This window comes from Erpetoichthys calabaricus, chromosome 12, assembly GCF_900747795.2.
Source record: "Erpetoichthys calabaricus chromosome 12, fErpCal1.3, whole genome shotgun sequence".
Classification (NCBI taxonomy): Eukaryota; Metazoa; Chordata; class Cladistia; order Polypteriformes; family Polypteridae; genus Erpetoichthys; species Erpetoichthys calabaricus.
Window position 1 is genome coordinate 12,080,141 of NC_041405.2, and position 16,138 is coordinate 12,096,278.

At 38.2% G+C, this 16,138-nt stretch overlaps 1 protein-coding gene across 1 annotated transcript; it reads right to left on the bottom strand.

The window, feature by feature from the left end:
• Window positions 1-558: 558 nt before the first annotated feature.
• Window positions 559-11,613, bottom strand: LOC114644801 (uncharacterized). The gene is made up of 8 exons (XM_051934601.1): window positions 11,339-11,613; window positions 7,761-7,813; window positions 7,303-7,635; window positions 5,683-5,724; window positions 5,136-5,186; window positions 4,378-4,425; window positions 1,503-1,583; window positions 559-1,366 (listed from the first exon to the last, which is right to left on the bottom strand). Exons 1-8 carry the CDS (start codon window positions 11,359-11,361, stop codon window positions 1,026-1,028), a joined length of 972 nt encoding a protein of 323 aa, XP_051790561.1. The 5' UTR covers window positions 11,362-11,613; the 3' UTR covers window positions 559-1,025.
• Window positions 11,614-16,138: the final 4,525 nt, after the last annotated feature.

Consider the following 16,138-nt stretch of genomic DNA (forward strand, 5'->3'; position numbering starts at 1 on the left):
AAATAGCGAAGGTAAACAACCGTAAAATGTAAAACGGTAAATCACTGTTTCAGTAAAACCGGTTACGATTTTTACATAAGGACACTCCCCCTTTTACCATATTGTTCCTGGTGAACCGCATACCTTTGAATAGTAGAGAAAAAAACGTAACCTAAGTTAGCAGACTTATTTTTACCTGCGTGATAAAGGTTTTTTGAGGTTATGGAAGCTGATTTATGATGGGTTGTATTCGATAAGTAGGGCACCATTCACCACAAAAGCAAACTTTACTTCCCCACCAGACAATGTGCCATAACTTCCTAAAACACTGATTTTTTTTTTCATTCTCTTCTGTTGTAATTTGTTGCAAAGAGTAAATAGTTTTTACTACAAAATTATACTGTATACCTAAAAATATTGTCATTTTATTTATTACAGTAAAATTTTGGCAACCCAGCTGCCAGTATTTTACTGTAAATGTAACATTTTTTTTAAAGTGTACCGTAGACCAAGAAATATTGTCACCTTCTTTTTCACAGTAAAATTCTGGCGACCCCAGCTTCCAGTATTTTACCATAAATTTAACATTTTCTTTTTTTTACAGTGCAGAACCTACTAAAATGACCATGTTTTCTGAGGAATTAGGGGTTGGATAATATTATACAAATCTAACAATGCATTCCAAAATACAGTTGCGCTAGGGTCAGCCTGCACTGTATAGTGATTGACACTGTGCCTACCCATTTGACAACATAGTTGATAATACAGGCTTTTTTGTGCCAGGCTGTACCAAGCCCTGACCAAACCAATCTGGCAGCTAAGTTTGTTGATATTCCAGAATAAGTTAAGCCTTTAAGTCTTCTTGTTGTTAACAGTCAAAGATCTGCAGCTCTTGGTCATGCCTCCTTTTTCTACTGTCCAGTTCTTCAAAAAAATTACTTGAAGCTCTCAGCTGTGCCTCATGATACCTTGTACTACTTAGTTCTTTGTAACAGCAAGTGTAAATGTCTTTTGGTCAGATGCTCTTTTGGATTCATCTTCTAGTTTTATGCAGACCTGTGTGGCGCAGAAAGAATGGGGCCAGCTTCACCTTCTTTCTCTTCATCTTTTCCCACTTCTATATGGGGTTGATGTTTTATAGGTTCCGGCAGGACTTTTATGGTTGGGTGCCATTCTTGAGAACAATCCTTTCTATTTATATGGGCTTTGGACCTGCCCTTAAATGGACGGCAGGTTGAGGCCTTCCTCACACTTTTCTTTGTCCCACCATGTTTTACACTTTTTTCTATCAATTCTGAGTCAGAGGAATCTGAATCTGAAGAGCTATTAGACTCTTCTCCATCACCAGTGTATGGTGATTTCTTTTTCTTTTGACAGTGACTGGATCCTAAAGACAAAACATTGTAAGTATGAGTGCATTCAAGATAAGCTGCAGAACAAATGTTATTTTGAATTAAAAATTGATCAGATTTCATGAAATTCTACAAGAATTGGTCATAAAGATCTTTTACAAGTGGACTTACCTAATCTTTTCTTCCAAAGTGCAAAGGACAACACAGTTATGACAAAAACTAAGGGTGCTGCTGCTCCTGCTACACCAAGTCCTAAAATGGGTGTGAAAACCTGCATTAATACATTTAATAATAATAATAAATTTTATTTATTTGTAGGTGCCTTTCTAAGCACTCAATGACACGAACAATAGATAAAACACACATTATAAACAAAACTAAAATACAAAAATTAAAATCAGACTGAGCAATTGTAATCAAAGAGAGACAGCAGTCTTAAACAAATGAGTTTTAAGTTTAGAATTGAAAAGTGAGAATGATTCAATATTTCTGAGTTCCAGAGCTGGCAAGCAGAGCAACAGAAGGCTCTGCTCCCCATGGTGGTAAGACGGACGAAGGGTACAGTCAAAAGGATGGATGAAGAGGATCTAAGGGTGCGGGAGTTAATGGCAACATGGAGGAGGTCGGACAGATATGGACGGCCAAGGTTGTGAAGAGCCTTAAATATTAACAGAAGAATTTTGAATTGAATTCAGAACTTAACTGGAAGCCAGTGAAGCTGCTGAAAAATGGGAGTGATATGGTGGATAGAGGCGGCTCTAGTAATGATGCAGGCAGCTGAATTCTGGACCGGTTGAAGCTTATAAAGAGATTTGCGAGAAAGACGAAAGAAAAGGGAATTGCAATAATCCAGACGAGAAGTGACAAGGCTATGAACAAGGATAGCAGTGGTGTAGGTAGTGAGGGAGGGGGGGCGAATACGATTTAATGTTACGCAAGTGGAATTATGGAGACTGGGAGATGTTATTGATGTGGGACTGAAAGGATAAAGTACTGTCAAGGATGACACCTGTGGGGAAGGGGAGACAGAGGAATTATCAATAACAAAGGAAGAATTATCAGTTTTGGAAAATCATGATTTTGTACCAACGAGGAGAACCTCCGTTTTGTCACTATTTAATTTAAGAAAATTTGAAGAAAACCAGGATTTGATTTCTGCTATGCAATCGATAAGTGAGGAGGGTGGAATGGAAACAGTAGGTTTGCTAGTGAGATAGAGCTGGATGTCATCAGCATAACAATGGAAGCTAATGTTATATTTACGAAAGATATTTCCAAGGGGAAGGAGGTAAATAATGAAAAGGAGGGGCCCCAGGACAGAGCACACCTGAAGTAACAGTGGTGGGTTGGGATGTGAAAGTTTTAAGATGAATGAACTGAGTGCGGCCTGAGAGGTAGGATCTGAACCAGTCTAGTGGAGTGTGGGTAATGCCAATCGAAGATAATCTATCTAAAAGACAATAGTAAGTGCATTGTAACATAATTAAACATTTTTGATAAACATAGAGATGTACTCATATTGTCAATATTTTAAAAGCTAGAAGATAATTTCATGATATACAACTCTGCCCTGTATTTAATTTTCCTAGGATCAGCAGTTTCTGTACTATTCATGGATTACAAAGACCTTCCTAAAGATGAGGCTCAAACAACTTAAGCACCTAACACTGATAGACCCATGTTGTTTAAAAATGTTGCCATCTACACACACATTTTTAAAATGAACCAAATAATTTGTTTTCCTAACCAATAATAAAACTGCAAAGTAAAACAGTCTGTGTGTGTCTATTGAGATTTCTGTCCATGTGGTTAGCACCGTTACCAAACGTTCGATTTTGCTTTCACTTCTTAACATTTTCACCTGTTTCTTTTTTTTTTCTTTTTTTTGATCTCCTTCGTTCTTCATTTCTCAGCTGTTTATTTCATGATGGCAATTCCCTGGATAGCCATTCAGGTTTCTTATGATCAAAGACAAGGATAGAGCTGTAAAATCCTCATATGTATCTTCTCTGGTGTTGTATTTGACCAGTCTATTGGTTAAAAAAAACAACTAAAACTCTTGTTTCTTCCTTGGGTCTGCCTCCATATTTCTCAAACTCCTTGTGTAAAGTGTGATGTGGTTTGCCTAATTCCTACCTTTAAAGAAAAAAAGAAAAACTCTTCCTTTCTCACCTGTTCAAGCATCCTGCTAACCTCTGGGTTGTCTAGTGTGCTAAGAGAAAGCACTCCCAATTACCCACCGTGTTTCTTTCTCTATGACTTATGCTGTCTTTAACTTGTTCTCTCTCCCCACACACATTTTAGTGTTTTCTTCTGGTTCATCTCCTGACTCCCAGCTGAGACTATAGACTTAAAGCAGCCTTAGACCACATTCTCAGGTCACTTTAAAACAAACCACGGAAATCACCTCAAGGATCATGAGAAGTTCTACTTTTGTGACAAAGGCACCAAGCTAGAATCTACTGAGCCATCAGTTCCTACAAGTGGACCATGAATTGATAGATTTCCATTTAAATTAATAACTATAATTCTGAGGTCTTCATTTTGTATTGGCATGAAGACCTATACCTTCCTTACCAGTGCATGTTTTGCTTTTCTTCCTTGAGTCTTGTTGATCTCTGCCCCTATCCTATGACAACTTTCCTGCCTGTTGTTTTGACCACATTTATTACATTTTTTTATACACACACACCAACAATATATTTATCCAGACTTTTTTGCTTAAAGTAAAAATGTATTGACATTGTCGTGTCTTTCAGAGATTCATTACTGAGGAAAAAATATTAAGATATGCAGCAGAACATTGCCTTCAACCACAGGTACTAATATAATGTTTACTCTCTCCACGGTTATCAAGCACAATCTAGAGACTCAATTTCCAGATTACAAAAGTGTTCTTCAAACATCCAAATCAATGCTTCATGCAACCTGAGAGAACTTACTTAGATGTATTACCTCAAACAGAGGGAGGACAAGAAGAAAATTGATCAAGAAATAAGAAAGGCCCAAATATTTTAATCAAATGAGAATTCCTTTTACTACTTACCATGTGACCTAAAATTAGTTTCCTGTTTTTCATCTGGATTCACAAAATCTGCAAAAAAATCATAGAAATGGGTTGTTTAAAAAAAAAAAAACAACTATTTTACTAAGATAAGCAGCGTCTCAAAGGAAGCTTCCCATGCATTCTGCTTGCTCCCTAAAATAACTAAAGAGTCCGTGTTCTGCTTTTTCTCATATACGAAATAAAGAGGGGAAGACAGCTGTCTCCATACTCCCTTAGCACTTTCAAAATGTGATTCTCTGACAGTGTAGAGAATGTGAACTGCTAACCTGCTTATTCTGGACAAGAGGAGGCAAATTAATTAGAATTCAACTTAATTTATTTCTTTATATGTCTAGTTTTAATATATTCATTCCTACCTACATGCATTCAAAAGCCTGCTTAACCAAGTTAAGGGTCAGGGGCCTGGAGTCTACCTGAGCAGCACTACAAGCGAGGCAGGAAACAGCCCTGGATGTTGTGCTATGTCCACAGTAGTGCCCATTGTAATATGTTGTTAAAACCAATAAAATGTTTTTGAAATAAAAGGTAATTTTTGTCAAAATAAGACCATTTTTCTATGGTCCTGTCCATTCCATAAATCATTTGGGTGCCCAAGCCTATTTTCAGTCTCCTGAAAAACTGAAACCTAATTTTTCAATCAGGTTTCCATAATCATAGGAATAGAATTAGGATATCAGTGATGTATACCAGCAAAAGACAAATACATTAAAAGGATTTATGAACGTTTCATGACTTACCATAATGCTTAGATGAATTGTTTAAATTAATGTTAAATTTCTGGTTTGGATCTATAAGAAATAAACACATAAACAATAAATAAAACTAAGTGAAAATTGTTGAAGCTTAAAAAAACACACACAATAACCCTAAACCCTTCATTTCTCATTAAGACACAGCCACGCTTGTTGGTTCAAACTGAAATTCCATTCCATCAACATGTAGCCAGGGCAGCTTGCCTGAATCTGTCCAGTACTTTATCTATTACAGTTTTTTCATATCCATATTAAGATGTTATGCATCTCTTGAAAGCTTTCACTTGCTGAGTCCCTGATCACAAGATTTTATTTTTCAGCAATAAATGAAAGCTGTTCACTATAAATGTACAAACTGTTGTAGAGGTTAAATCTGTCAGGAAAGCCTCATCTCTTAGAAAAAGTTACATTTTGTGTTTTTTTTTTTTCTGTAATATTGAAATTCGTATCACTATCATCACCATGTAAATAAACTAATGTGGCAAAAGAGTTTACACAATTGCCTTAAATGAAAACTCTCTTTACCACCTACCAATTTGTTCTGTATCATCCTTTTTGTGTTTTTCTTCTGGATCTAAAGGAAAAAAATGAAAATAGGTGTTTATTTTTCATTTATTAAAAGAAACAATAACAAATAAGTAAATGTACGGTACAAGGAGCACTAGCAAATTCTTGGCAATAAAACTGGGCAAAAATGGATACTGTAAAAATATAGTCACTATAATAAAAATATAGTAAAGTTGTTCGTAAATACAAAAAGTATTCAGATTCCTATCAGCTATGCACCAAGTGTGAAAAAGATTGGAGGGAGGATATAATACTCCCCAATGATACTATGAGATTCATGGACCTTAATGCATCCATGAGGGAGTGTGTGGTCCTTCACAAGCAAGACACCTTGGCAGCACAGGGGCTTCAATGGAGTCCTAGTCCTGGCCCTTCAAAGCCCATACTAGCTCTAAGGCCACAAGGACTGCAGTAGGTACCAAGTGGAGTTCTAGGCTACCGTGTGCGTGTGGTCCAAATTCAGACCAGTCCCTGAGCTGGATATCATTTCTGTCGGGACTGGAAGTGATTCCCAAAGGTAAAATGATGCCTCCTCTAGAATACAGGGGGAGGCTTTGAGCTGTGAGAGACAGGTGTAGGAAATGCCTGTAATGGTGAGAGGAAGATTGACCAGTGATGGGCCAAGAGAGATATTGGAAGTACTGTATTAGATAGATAGATAGATAGATAGATAGATAGATAGATAGATAGATAGATAGATAGATAGATAGATAGATAGATAGATAGATAGATAGATAGATAGATAGATAGATAGATAGATAGATAGATAGATAGATAGATAGATAGATAGATAGATAGATAGATAGATAGATAGATACTATTATAAAGGAGGACTGGTTTAGTACTGTAGTGGTGGATCCACAAATCACATTATTTAGACAGGGGACTAACCAATGTACTGCAAGGAGGCCCAGAAGGGAAAATGCTTTGTTATTTTCCCTTTGTTTTGTACTTTCTGTATTTTCTTTTGAACAAACCTATATTTTGACATTTCATTAAAAAAACAAAAAAAAAAAACAATTGTTTTATGTGTCTCATTCTAGGTTTGGAATGCCTCACTGATAAGAAAAAATAAAATAAAGGAGAGTTTGAACTCTCTCGGGTATGTACTTGGCTAAAGTACAGCAAATTGTTAACAAAACCTGTGAAACAAAATACACTTTATAAAAAGCATTGACCCCTTGGCATTGGTCACATTTTGTTATACAACATTGAATCACCTTAAATTTAATCTGGCCTTTTCGACACTGTGAAAAGTAAAAACAGATCTCTGCCTTTTGTGTTCCTTCTCTCTTCTCAGAAATTCAGTTGTGTTTTACAAATCTGCAGCAAAATTAGCAGCTTAAATAAATGATTCAAGTCTAATATCACGAGAGCGCAAGAACCTCACTGGCTGATAAAGAACCTGAGTAATTTTTACAGGGATAAGCAGAAAAACACAAGGAAACAAACATCCTGCCTAGTAACCCAATGAAATTGAACAGAAAGAAGATCTAGCATCAAATCTCTGTCATGTTTTAAATAAAATTTGCCTTTGGATCTTTTTTATTGGAATTACAACTGTTTCTTGAAGCAACCACTTTACCTGACACTTGCAGATTTATTGTCCCCTGACGATAGGCTCCATCGATGATAATTATACACGTGTAGGTTCCTTCATCTGAATTCTGAAGATTTTTAATGTCCACAGAAATGTTCCCATTTTCTACATTATAGTACATAAATTGAAATCGGTCATTCACTGTTTGATTATTTTGATCTTTAGTTGGTATATATGACTGAAGTACATGGCCATCTTTTGTCCAGATGATTCTTTCTGCAGCACATTTACTCTCACATTTACAGAAGCATCTAAGTGATATATTACAGCCAACGTGCTTTTCAAGGGACTTTGGCTCGCAGATCACCTCAAAGGCCACTGACAGGTGCAAATAAACAAATAAAAAAGTAAATAAAGATCAATGAGCATAGTTAAGAAAGTGTATTATATATGAAAGAATTTAACATTTAAGGTGGCAGTGGGAATGCCTTGCTAATACTTACATAGAGGAGAGACAGCTTCCAAAATGACAAGTACCAGCAACCAAGTGTGCATCCTGCAAAACAAACAGCAGCCTAAAGAAAGTCATTTGTTTTAGTGCAGCCACCCTTTAACCTTGTAATTGCACCCTCTCAAGCTTTTTTGTCTCTGTTGAACTTCCCACTTAATTGGTGGTTTATCTTAGCTATTGTAATTATAGTTATTGCTATTATAACACTTAAAATTGGAGAACATACAAACTCCAGCCATAATGAATGTTGACAGTGTGGGAAAATGAATCATCTTGACTCTGCTGATAGAACCTTTTCCTTCAGGAAGCCTTAAGGTCTGAAGGTTGACTCACTTCAAGGATAATTTATTTTTTTGTTAAGGGTAACTTACCATGTCACGCTGAGTAAACTGGTCTTGTCCACTTTGCTCCAGCTGAAAGCCCAGCATGGGTGATGTTGCTTTTCAAACAGTATTCAGATTTTAACAAGGTCTGTTTGGGTTTCTTTTGCCCAAGGAAAGTTTGAAATACAGCAGCTGTTTTGGGTAACCAGAATATTCCATGCGGCTGACATGTCCTGTCCATCAGAGCCAAATATTCAAGACCATTCCTTTTGTCACTGCCTTGTTAATGACTTTTAGGTTTTTAACTTATTTTTGTCAGTAAATAAGGACTAATACTTTTCTCAGTCCTTATTGTAGTCTTCTGTGCTTGGCCCATGTTTCCCCAACTACTGTTTAAAAGAGACTACTAAGGACAGAGACTTTGTACACCTTGAGATTTTTAAAGTGCTGGATGTGTCAGTTGAACACACATAATCAAAGCCAGCAAAGGCTCTGGTTGTCTGAATTACCTTCTCCAAGAAGCAATCCTCAGAAAGAACACTACTGAGGTACTCAAAGTCATCCACTATCTTCTGATGTACTGCCTCAAGATGAATGAATGGGGAGAAGTGCTGATCCAGGAAATACATGAAATTGGACTTCTGGCTTATTCAGGCTGATTGTGACACCAAAGAGATGACATGGCTCTTCAAAGCTGTCAGTAGTACATTTGAGATTAGCTGTTATGTGGACCATAGGGAACATTTGTTGGCATAGAATGTTTCTAAAATTAATTTGACAGCTTCACTGGCCTATCATTTAGATGTCATAGGTCAAAGAGTAGTCCAAGGACACTCACAGTACTTCAGGTATGTTTTGTGTTCAATATCTGTGACTATGTATTTCCGTGAATATTTGATAAAGTGGTTAACAAGCACAGGAATTTACACTCACTCTGGTGTCACACCTTTTGAAATAATGAAAGGCTCAGAGATCGCTCCCTTTAAGTGGACAATGCATGGTATATTGTCATAAATGAGGTTTACAGTATGTATATGTGAGTGCATTTCACCTTTGGCAACATTGTCCACAGCACCTTCCACCTGATGATTTGGTGAGATGGTACAGTATAAAATGACAAAACAAATCCAAGCTCCCATGATTTACTTTTCATGGACCTACAAAGACCCTGTTGATGGTACTGTGGCTCAGGTGGAAATCATCAGTCTTGGTGAGGTCTATTTTTCAATCTAATCACTTTGTTGATTGCACTGCCAGAGTTTATAATAATAATAAAAATAATAATGATAATATTTGGGAGCATACACTGATGTAGCGTGTTGCTGCACCCACCACATGACAAACCACCTCAGGATCCCAATTTTAGGACCCAAGTGCAGCTGTGCAATGGATGACACCCCAGCACCACACTAGTTCAAATGGAATGGAACAGTGTGAGGTTTTTACAGTGACTAGGGTGCCAATCCTGACATCAACCCCCAAGCTTTCCCTACAAATTGATACTGGTCCAATATTTGAGTTGTACTACCATTCAGAGTTACACTTGATGTCAACTTATTGTTGAAGCTGGCTGTAAAGTGTTCATGATGTCCAATGATCTTCAGCTTCCTGGTGTTACGAAAATGCCTGATAACATTTGGCTTACAAGGACAGATCAGTCTAACATTCCACTCCACATGGGGCCTTTGCAATCTTGAAATCACAAATTTTGCACCTGTAATTGATGACAAAGTAAATAAAGTGTCACTCTTTAGATAAAGGATGTATCCATGTTGTTTTGTATTTATCAGCCTGTCTGAAGAGGGAGTTACTGACTGCTAGGTCATTTTCAGCACAAAGTGCAGCAGCAGTAGGGTATTGGTGTTTGTTTTTTCCAAACAGGTTGTAACGTGCTTGTTGACTTTAGTACTAACATTGGTCAGTGCAAGAAGTTTGTCTTCAGGACATTTTGCTTTCACTGTGCAATCAAAATCATTGTAAAACCTTACTTTGGCTCCATCACCGAATGGCACAGTAGGTGTAGAAGGATGCATTCTCAGGCACATAACATGACAAGAGGTGCTTAGTGCGTATTGCTTGTAAATGCAAAATGGAAGGTCTGATAGCTGATGCAGATGTAAGGCTTTGAATATGGGTTCCGCCTCATTCTCCAATTTACATTACCACAAAACAGTGCAACTTTCTTTCACCTCAGAAATGGATAGTGCTTTTTAAAATTCAATAATTTCTGAGATGTATTTTTATGGACATTCCCTTAGAAGAAGTCACTATATTGAAGCCTATGTATCACACACATATTCGAACACAGATTTTGTGCAGTCCTGGCCTGGACTCCATATGTCAAGGGTCCCATGTTAGTGTAGTATATGACCTGGAATGGAGTACCTTGGAACCACACATTTCCACACGTGAATGTCCCTCTGACATTGCACCTGGAGCATAACTTTACAAAAATGTAAATAGGAAGTTCTAAGTCTATATTAAAGGATATCAAAATATAAAGCCTTGAGATGATGGAGATTTAAAATGGGAATAGTTTGTGTCTGAAAGACTGCCTACATTGTAGCATGTAATTAAATGAACAAAGAAATAAAGTCAATGATCAAACAAAGCTCAGAATAATGAGGAATTCAGATGTTTTAATGCCTAGCCAAAAAAGTGGTATGAAGTGCAGTATCAAACAATTAATTGTAGGATGTATTGTAGTCATAGAGCCAATCTAAGGGTATAGGACTTTGGAAGATTTCTAGGAATAAGCTAAGCTAAGTAAATAGCTATGTACGCCAGCTGCACATACTGGAGAAAATGTTCATTAAACCCATTGGAAAAATTACACCCCAGGACCAAATAGCAGAACAATCCCAGATTACCTGCCTTAATGTAAATGCGAAGAAAGCAAGTGCTGTGGTTATAAAGTTTAAAATGGGTGAAAAAAATATAATCCTTAATACCTAAATAAAATCCTTATTTTTTTTTTTTAATCCTTGTTGATGATAATGGATATTTTCCGAATATGAACTACAACGTATAGGGACATTTAGAAGATTATTTATCATATATAAACAATGAGAAGTTATATGAACAGCCAGATGATGGCAGCACACCCATACCTAGAAGAGCTCCACTCCGTTGAGGAGGTTGTCGCTTTACATTATAGGCCTACGTCACTGATAAAACTTGTTTACACTTTGGTTTAGATGGGGGAGGAGTTATCTGATTCAAGTCAAGTAAAACAAGTATCAAAAACCTGCAATCCAACTGGCTGTTCATCGAAGCAACAGAATCACGGAACTGCGGAGGGTTGCGGCTGTAGTATCTCAAAAGTGCAGCAATTGCAGAGAGCAGCTAGAACCGTTGATTTGCTGGCCTAACTCGGCGTCTTTGATGTGAATTATGGGCTGAGACATTGTCTATGTGGAGTCTCCTTATAGATTAAGCAGGTTAGATAACGGCACGTCTGAGAATCATTGCAACCAATTTCTTTTATTTTGACATTTGAACACCACAAAAAAACTTTGGCCAGAATGTATATGCATGGCATAAAACTGTGGGAATATGATGTGCCGGCATCCCGTCCAGTGTTGGTTGACATCTCCTTAACTGTGCCCGAAAAGACAGAATATTGTTATTCGTTGTTTGGCTAATTATGCAAATACATCATTCTAAAGGATTTCCTGTAAACCACAAATGCTAAGTATTGTTACCGTATGTTACCGTAAATTAGTTTTGCACTACTAATATAGTTAAAGCTTAACATTGCATTGCATTAATACAAATTTTAGTAATGAATATAAACACATTTGCATGCAAAATCTTCCGTTTATTGTAACGGATAAGCGTCTACGCATTCTTGTAGGCTGATACGGAGGGCTACTCCTGCAGCATCTGGTACAAACCGATGCAGTTCACGCACAAACCAATAACAAACGCACTGGAACCAGTGATATACAAGAGCAAATCAACAGAGTTCATATTTAAACCAGTTGTGTACATATTCAAAATGATATAGTCACACACAAATACAAATCAATAATAAAGTAAAACCTTGGATTACGAGTAACTTGGTCTGCAAGTGTTTTGCAAGACGAGCTAAAATTTTTAATACATTTTAACTTGATAAACGAGCGAGGTCTTGCAACACGAGTAGCACTATACGCTTTGTCTGCCGAGCGTCATGTGATTACAATGCCTATGGTGGTTCTCGCTCCACAGGATTGGGGGTAATCGTCTCCCATTCTCGGTTTCAGTCGGCGTACCTCACTCATATAGTCAACATCCATATAAGAGTATACCATTTACTATAGCATTGTGACCACGTGTGTGTTGTAACGTGTGAGTCTCAGTACTTTAGCAACAACAACTTTATTTAGCTTGAAACAGGAACAGCATGGTTATTTATTGCAACGGGTTCTGCCACTCTGCTATACACAGACACAGCAATCAGGCAGGGTCATGGCCAGGTTAGTGCCCAAGTAATACTGTGCCCTGCATTTATACATTTTCCTTGTATCACCTATAAACGGCAGACGTTTATAGCATGTCTGCGATCTTTTCAGATTCACTTTTACGGAGAACTGCTACAGTGCTGGGAGCCTGCGGTTGCTTCGGGTTGCTCTTCCACGTGTCGTCCCGTTGGGTGGAATCCCAAAAGAGTTTAGAAACCTTACAGTGCGTAAAGCATATTTTTTTTATTTTGTGTCCAAGTGTAGTGACTCTTCAGGCAAAAGCAACTGTCATTGGATAGGTTCCTTGTTAAAGTCGCAAGAAAAGAAGAAGATTCCAGTGAGCCTACAGATAGCAGTGATTTCGTTAGTTAGAGTGAAAGTTGTTATATGCAATAACCCTCCTCCTCCTCTCTCTCTCGTCTCCCTCACACCAGCCACGATTCATTTCAAAGGTAAAGTGCAGGTTAATTTGTTTTATGTATTTTTACTTTAAATTTTGTATTAAAGATTTTTATATGAATAGTTTTGGGTTGTGGAACGAATCATCTCAGTTTCCATTATTTCTTATGGGGTAATTCGCTTTGATATACGAATGCTTTGGATTACAAGCACAAATTCGGAACAAATTATGCTCACAATCCAAAGTTCCACTTAAAACATTATGGAAACATTAATCAATTTAGTTTATATGCCTGAAACCAGCTATTGTACGCACGCAAACCAATGAACTATGAATGCAAACAGATGGTTTTCACATGTAAACCAGTAGATTATGCACAAAAATATGATTTATGGCCTGTTTCGCCCCTCAGTTTTCGTAGCCGACTTCTTTTTTAATTCCGTTGAATATCCAGACTTCATTATCCTGCCTACTCTTCCAAAATCTGATAGTATTTTATGTGAGGATCACAATGAGTACACCATCCTCAGAAGCAGGCACATTCTAAAAATTGTAGAAAAAAATATCACTGGCAGAATTCAACAACTAGGAATTATACAGTTAACACAAAGAAAAGGAAGTAAAATGCAGAAAAAGAGCATGGCCAGTTGTATAAAATAAACAGTAAACCTGACAGATGCTTAATTTTACTAAGCGCGTGAAATAATAAAGCAGAAAAAAATTCTTACATATTTGAAGTTTTGTTTATGGCAAGGTCCTTTGCAGCTGCGGTGATCTTCAAAAATGATAGCAAACTGAAAGGAACTGCTGATAAAGTCATCAGTAAACCAGAAGGTGGGGCTTCGAGTAAAACTGAAACTTGCCGAGTCAAAGGCGGAACAGAAAAAAAAAAGTACTTAAATTTCATACATTTTGGCAAACCCTGAAGCTAAACAAAGCACATCATAGTGTATATTGATGTTCATTTAGTGCTTAGATAACAAAATAGAGGAAATATTTTAGTTTTAGACAACTGAATACTGCATCTGCGTTGGGTTGGCACCCTGCCCAGGATTGGTTCCCTGCCTTGTGCCCTGTGTTGGCTGGGATTGGCTCCAGCAGACCCCCGTGACCCTGTGTTCGGAATCAGTGGGTTGGATGATGGATGGATGGATGAATACTGCATGATTTATAACGAACCAAACAAACTTGTAATGAAGTTGTGTGTAATCTATTGGTTTACATGTGAACGCTATTGGTTTATGACTATTTTCTATTGGTTGCCGTGCATACAGTATTGGTTTCATTCATATGAAATATATCGGTTCATGTCAGTATATTATCGGCTTGTATATGTATACTACTAGTTTGTATATTAATTCTGCTGATTTCCACTTGTGTATTGTTCAAATGAGTTTGTAATTGTAATTGGATCTGTTTACGATCGAATTCTGTCGTTTTGTATATGTGTAAACTACACTGGTTTTGCATATGAAATTTACAGGATATGCTTACTTATCCTGTCGCAGCTTTGTATCGGCATGCAAGCTGCAGTATATTGCCTGTTTACTCAATCTTCATCGGTAAAGGGAGGGGCAACAGTAAGGAATTCAAGAGATAACCCTCCCAAAAGCTGTTCTCATCCCTGCCACCTTCGCCATTACTTCCCCTACTTCTTCATATCTTAAATCATCCTTAGAGCAGGTTGAAGACTTAAGTGCCAGATTAAGTGAAAAATTAAAGAAAATGTACTAAGTAATTACAACACAAACACTGACTAAATCAGTTTTAATTAACACGAAAAGATGCTGATGAAAGAAGAGAAGAAGGGGGCTGCTAGGGTGGAAAAAAGAAGAGCTGCTCAGGAAACAGCAAGCGCACCTGTTGTATCCAGACAAAAAAAACTCGATACACACAGGTTTTGCCCAAACGTTTTTCTTACTTTTATTATTCTTTCTTTTACCCACCCCCCCCCCCCCCCCCCCCATATATTCCCATCCTGCCCCTTGTCTTTTTTGAAATCAACAATGTACAAAACTCTTAAAGAAACACAGGATTCAGTTGTGGACATAACATCCACCCCCCCCCTCCTTTCCCTTCTGTTACATAGTCACTGAGCCAATGCCAGGGAATGCGTGCTCTTTGGCGTCGATGATAACTTTGTGTAGAAGCAGGAAGGGTCTGGGAAGATAACCCCAAAGATGTAGCTTCTGGTGGAGGGCACTGCCAAGTGAGGACTGAAGTATCTGAAGGTGTAGTTAGGGAGCGTATGATAGAGTGTATCGTGGTGGAGCTGAGCATGAAGGCCTCAGGCCATTTTGAATACAAGTCATGCACAACCAAAAGGAATCTTACATGAGCCAGGGCCCCATGGAGTTCCCCACAAATATCTATTTCTAAGTGTTCCCAAGGGGATTCCAGCCATGCCACAGGTCTCAAAGAAGCTGGTGTGGGTCTCAGTGTCTTGCCACTCACTAAGCACCCTGAGCAGTTTTTCACCAGCAATTCCACATCACGGTCAATGTTTGACCACCAGACCAGGTTCCTGCAGCGTTGTTTTACCTTCATAATCCCCAGATGGCCCTCATGGGCCATGTGGAGTACTCTTGCCCGGAGAGATTCAGGGATTAGGGTTCGGTGGCCCCTTGCTACACATACCTCGTCCAAACAAGAGAGTTTGTCTCAGATCCAGTAAAAGGGAAGAAGTGCTGGCTCTACAGCTTTTGGCAATGCTTTCACAATATATTTTCGTATCACACAGAGTAGTTCATCATCACAGGAGGCCTGACGTAGTTCCTCCATGGCAACTGTGCCCTTAAGTGCTTCTTGCAGCATGTGAATCCAGGCCCTCTCCTTCTCTGAGACCACACCCACGGGCAGGGATAAGGAAACAGCCCTAGAAAATGTAAATCAGCAACTGTATTTTCATAGCCAGGTGTGAACTATAGTTTAAAGTTATACTGGTTTAACCGATCTGCCCACCAGAAGAGCCTGAGTGGCTTGTAACCTGAACCCCCCTTGCCCAGAAGAGTGGTTAATGCCTGGTGGTCAGTGTGCAAGGTAAAATGCCGGCCATAAAGATAAATATGCCAATGTTCACAGGCCCACAAGCAAGACAGCGCTTCTCTCTCTCCCACCGAGTACTTCTGTTCAGCTTCTGTGAGAGCATGGGAGGCAAAAGCAACTGGGTGCTCCATGCCATTAACTATCTGGGATAGAACAG

Excerpts from the sequence above, each read along its gene's own strand:
- LOC114644801 (XM_051934601.1), bottom strand. The coding sequence starts at position 11,361 with ATGAACAGCCAGTTGGATTGCAG. Across the intron at positions 7,636-7,760 it reads GGAAGCTGTCTCTCCTCTAT|TGGCCTTTGAGGTGATCTGC; the intron begins GTAAGTATTAGC and ends TGCACCTGTCAG. Across the intron at positions 1,584-4,377 it reads AACTAATTTTAGGTCACATG|GACTTGGTGTAGCAGGAGCA; the intron begins GTAAGTAGTAAA and ends CACCCATTTTAG.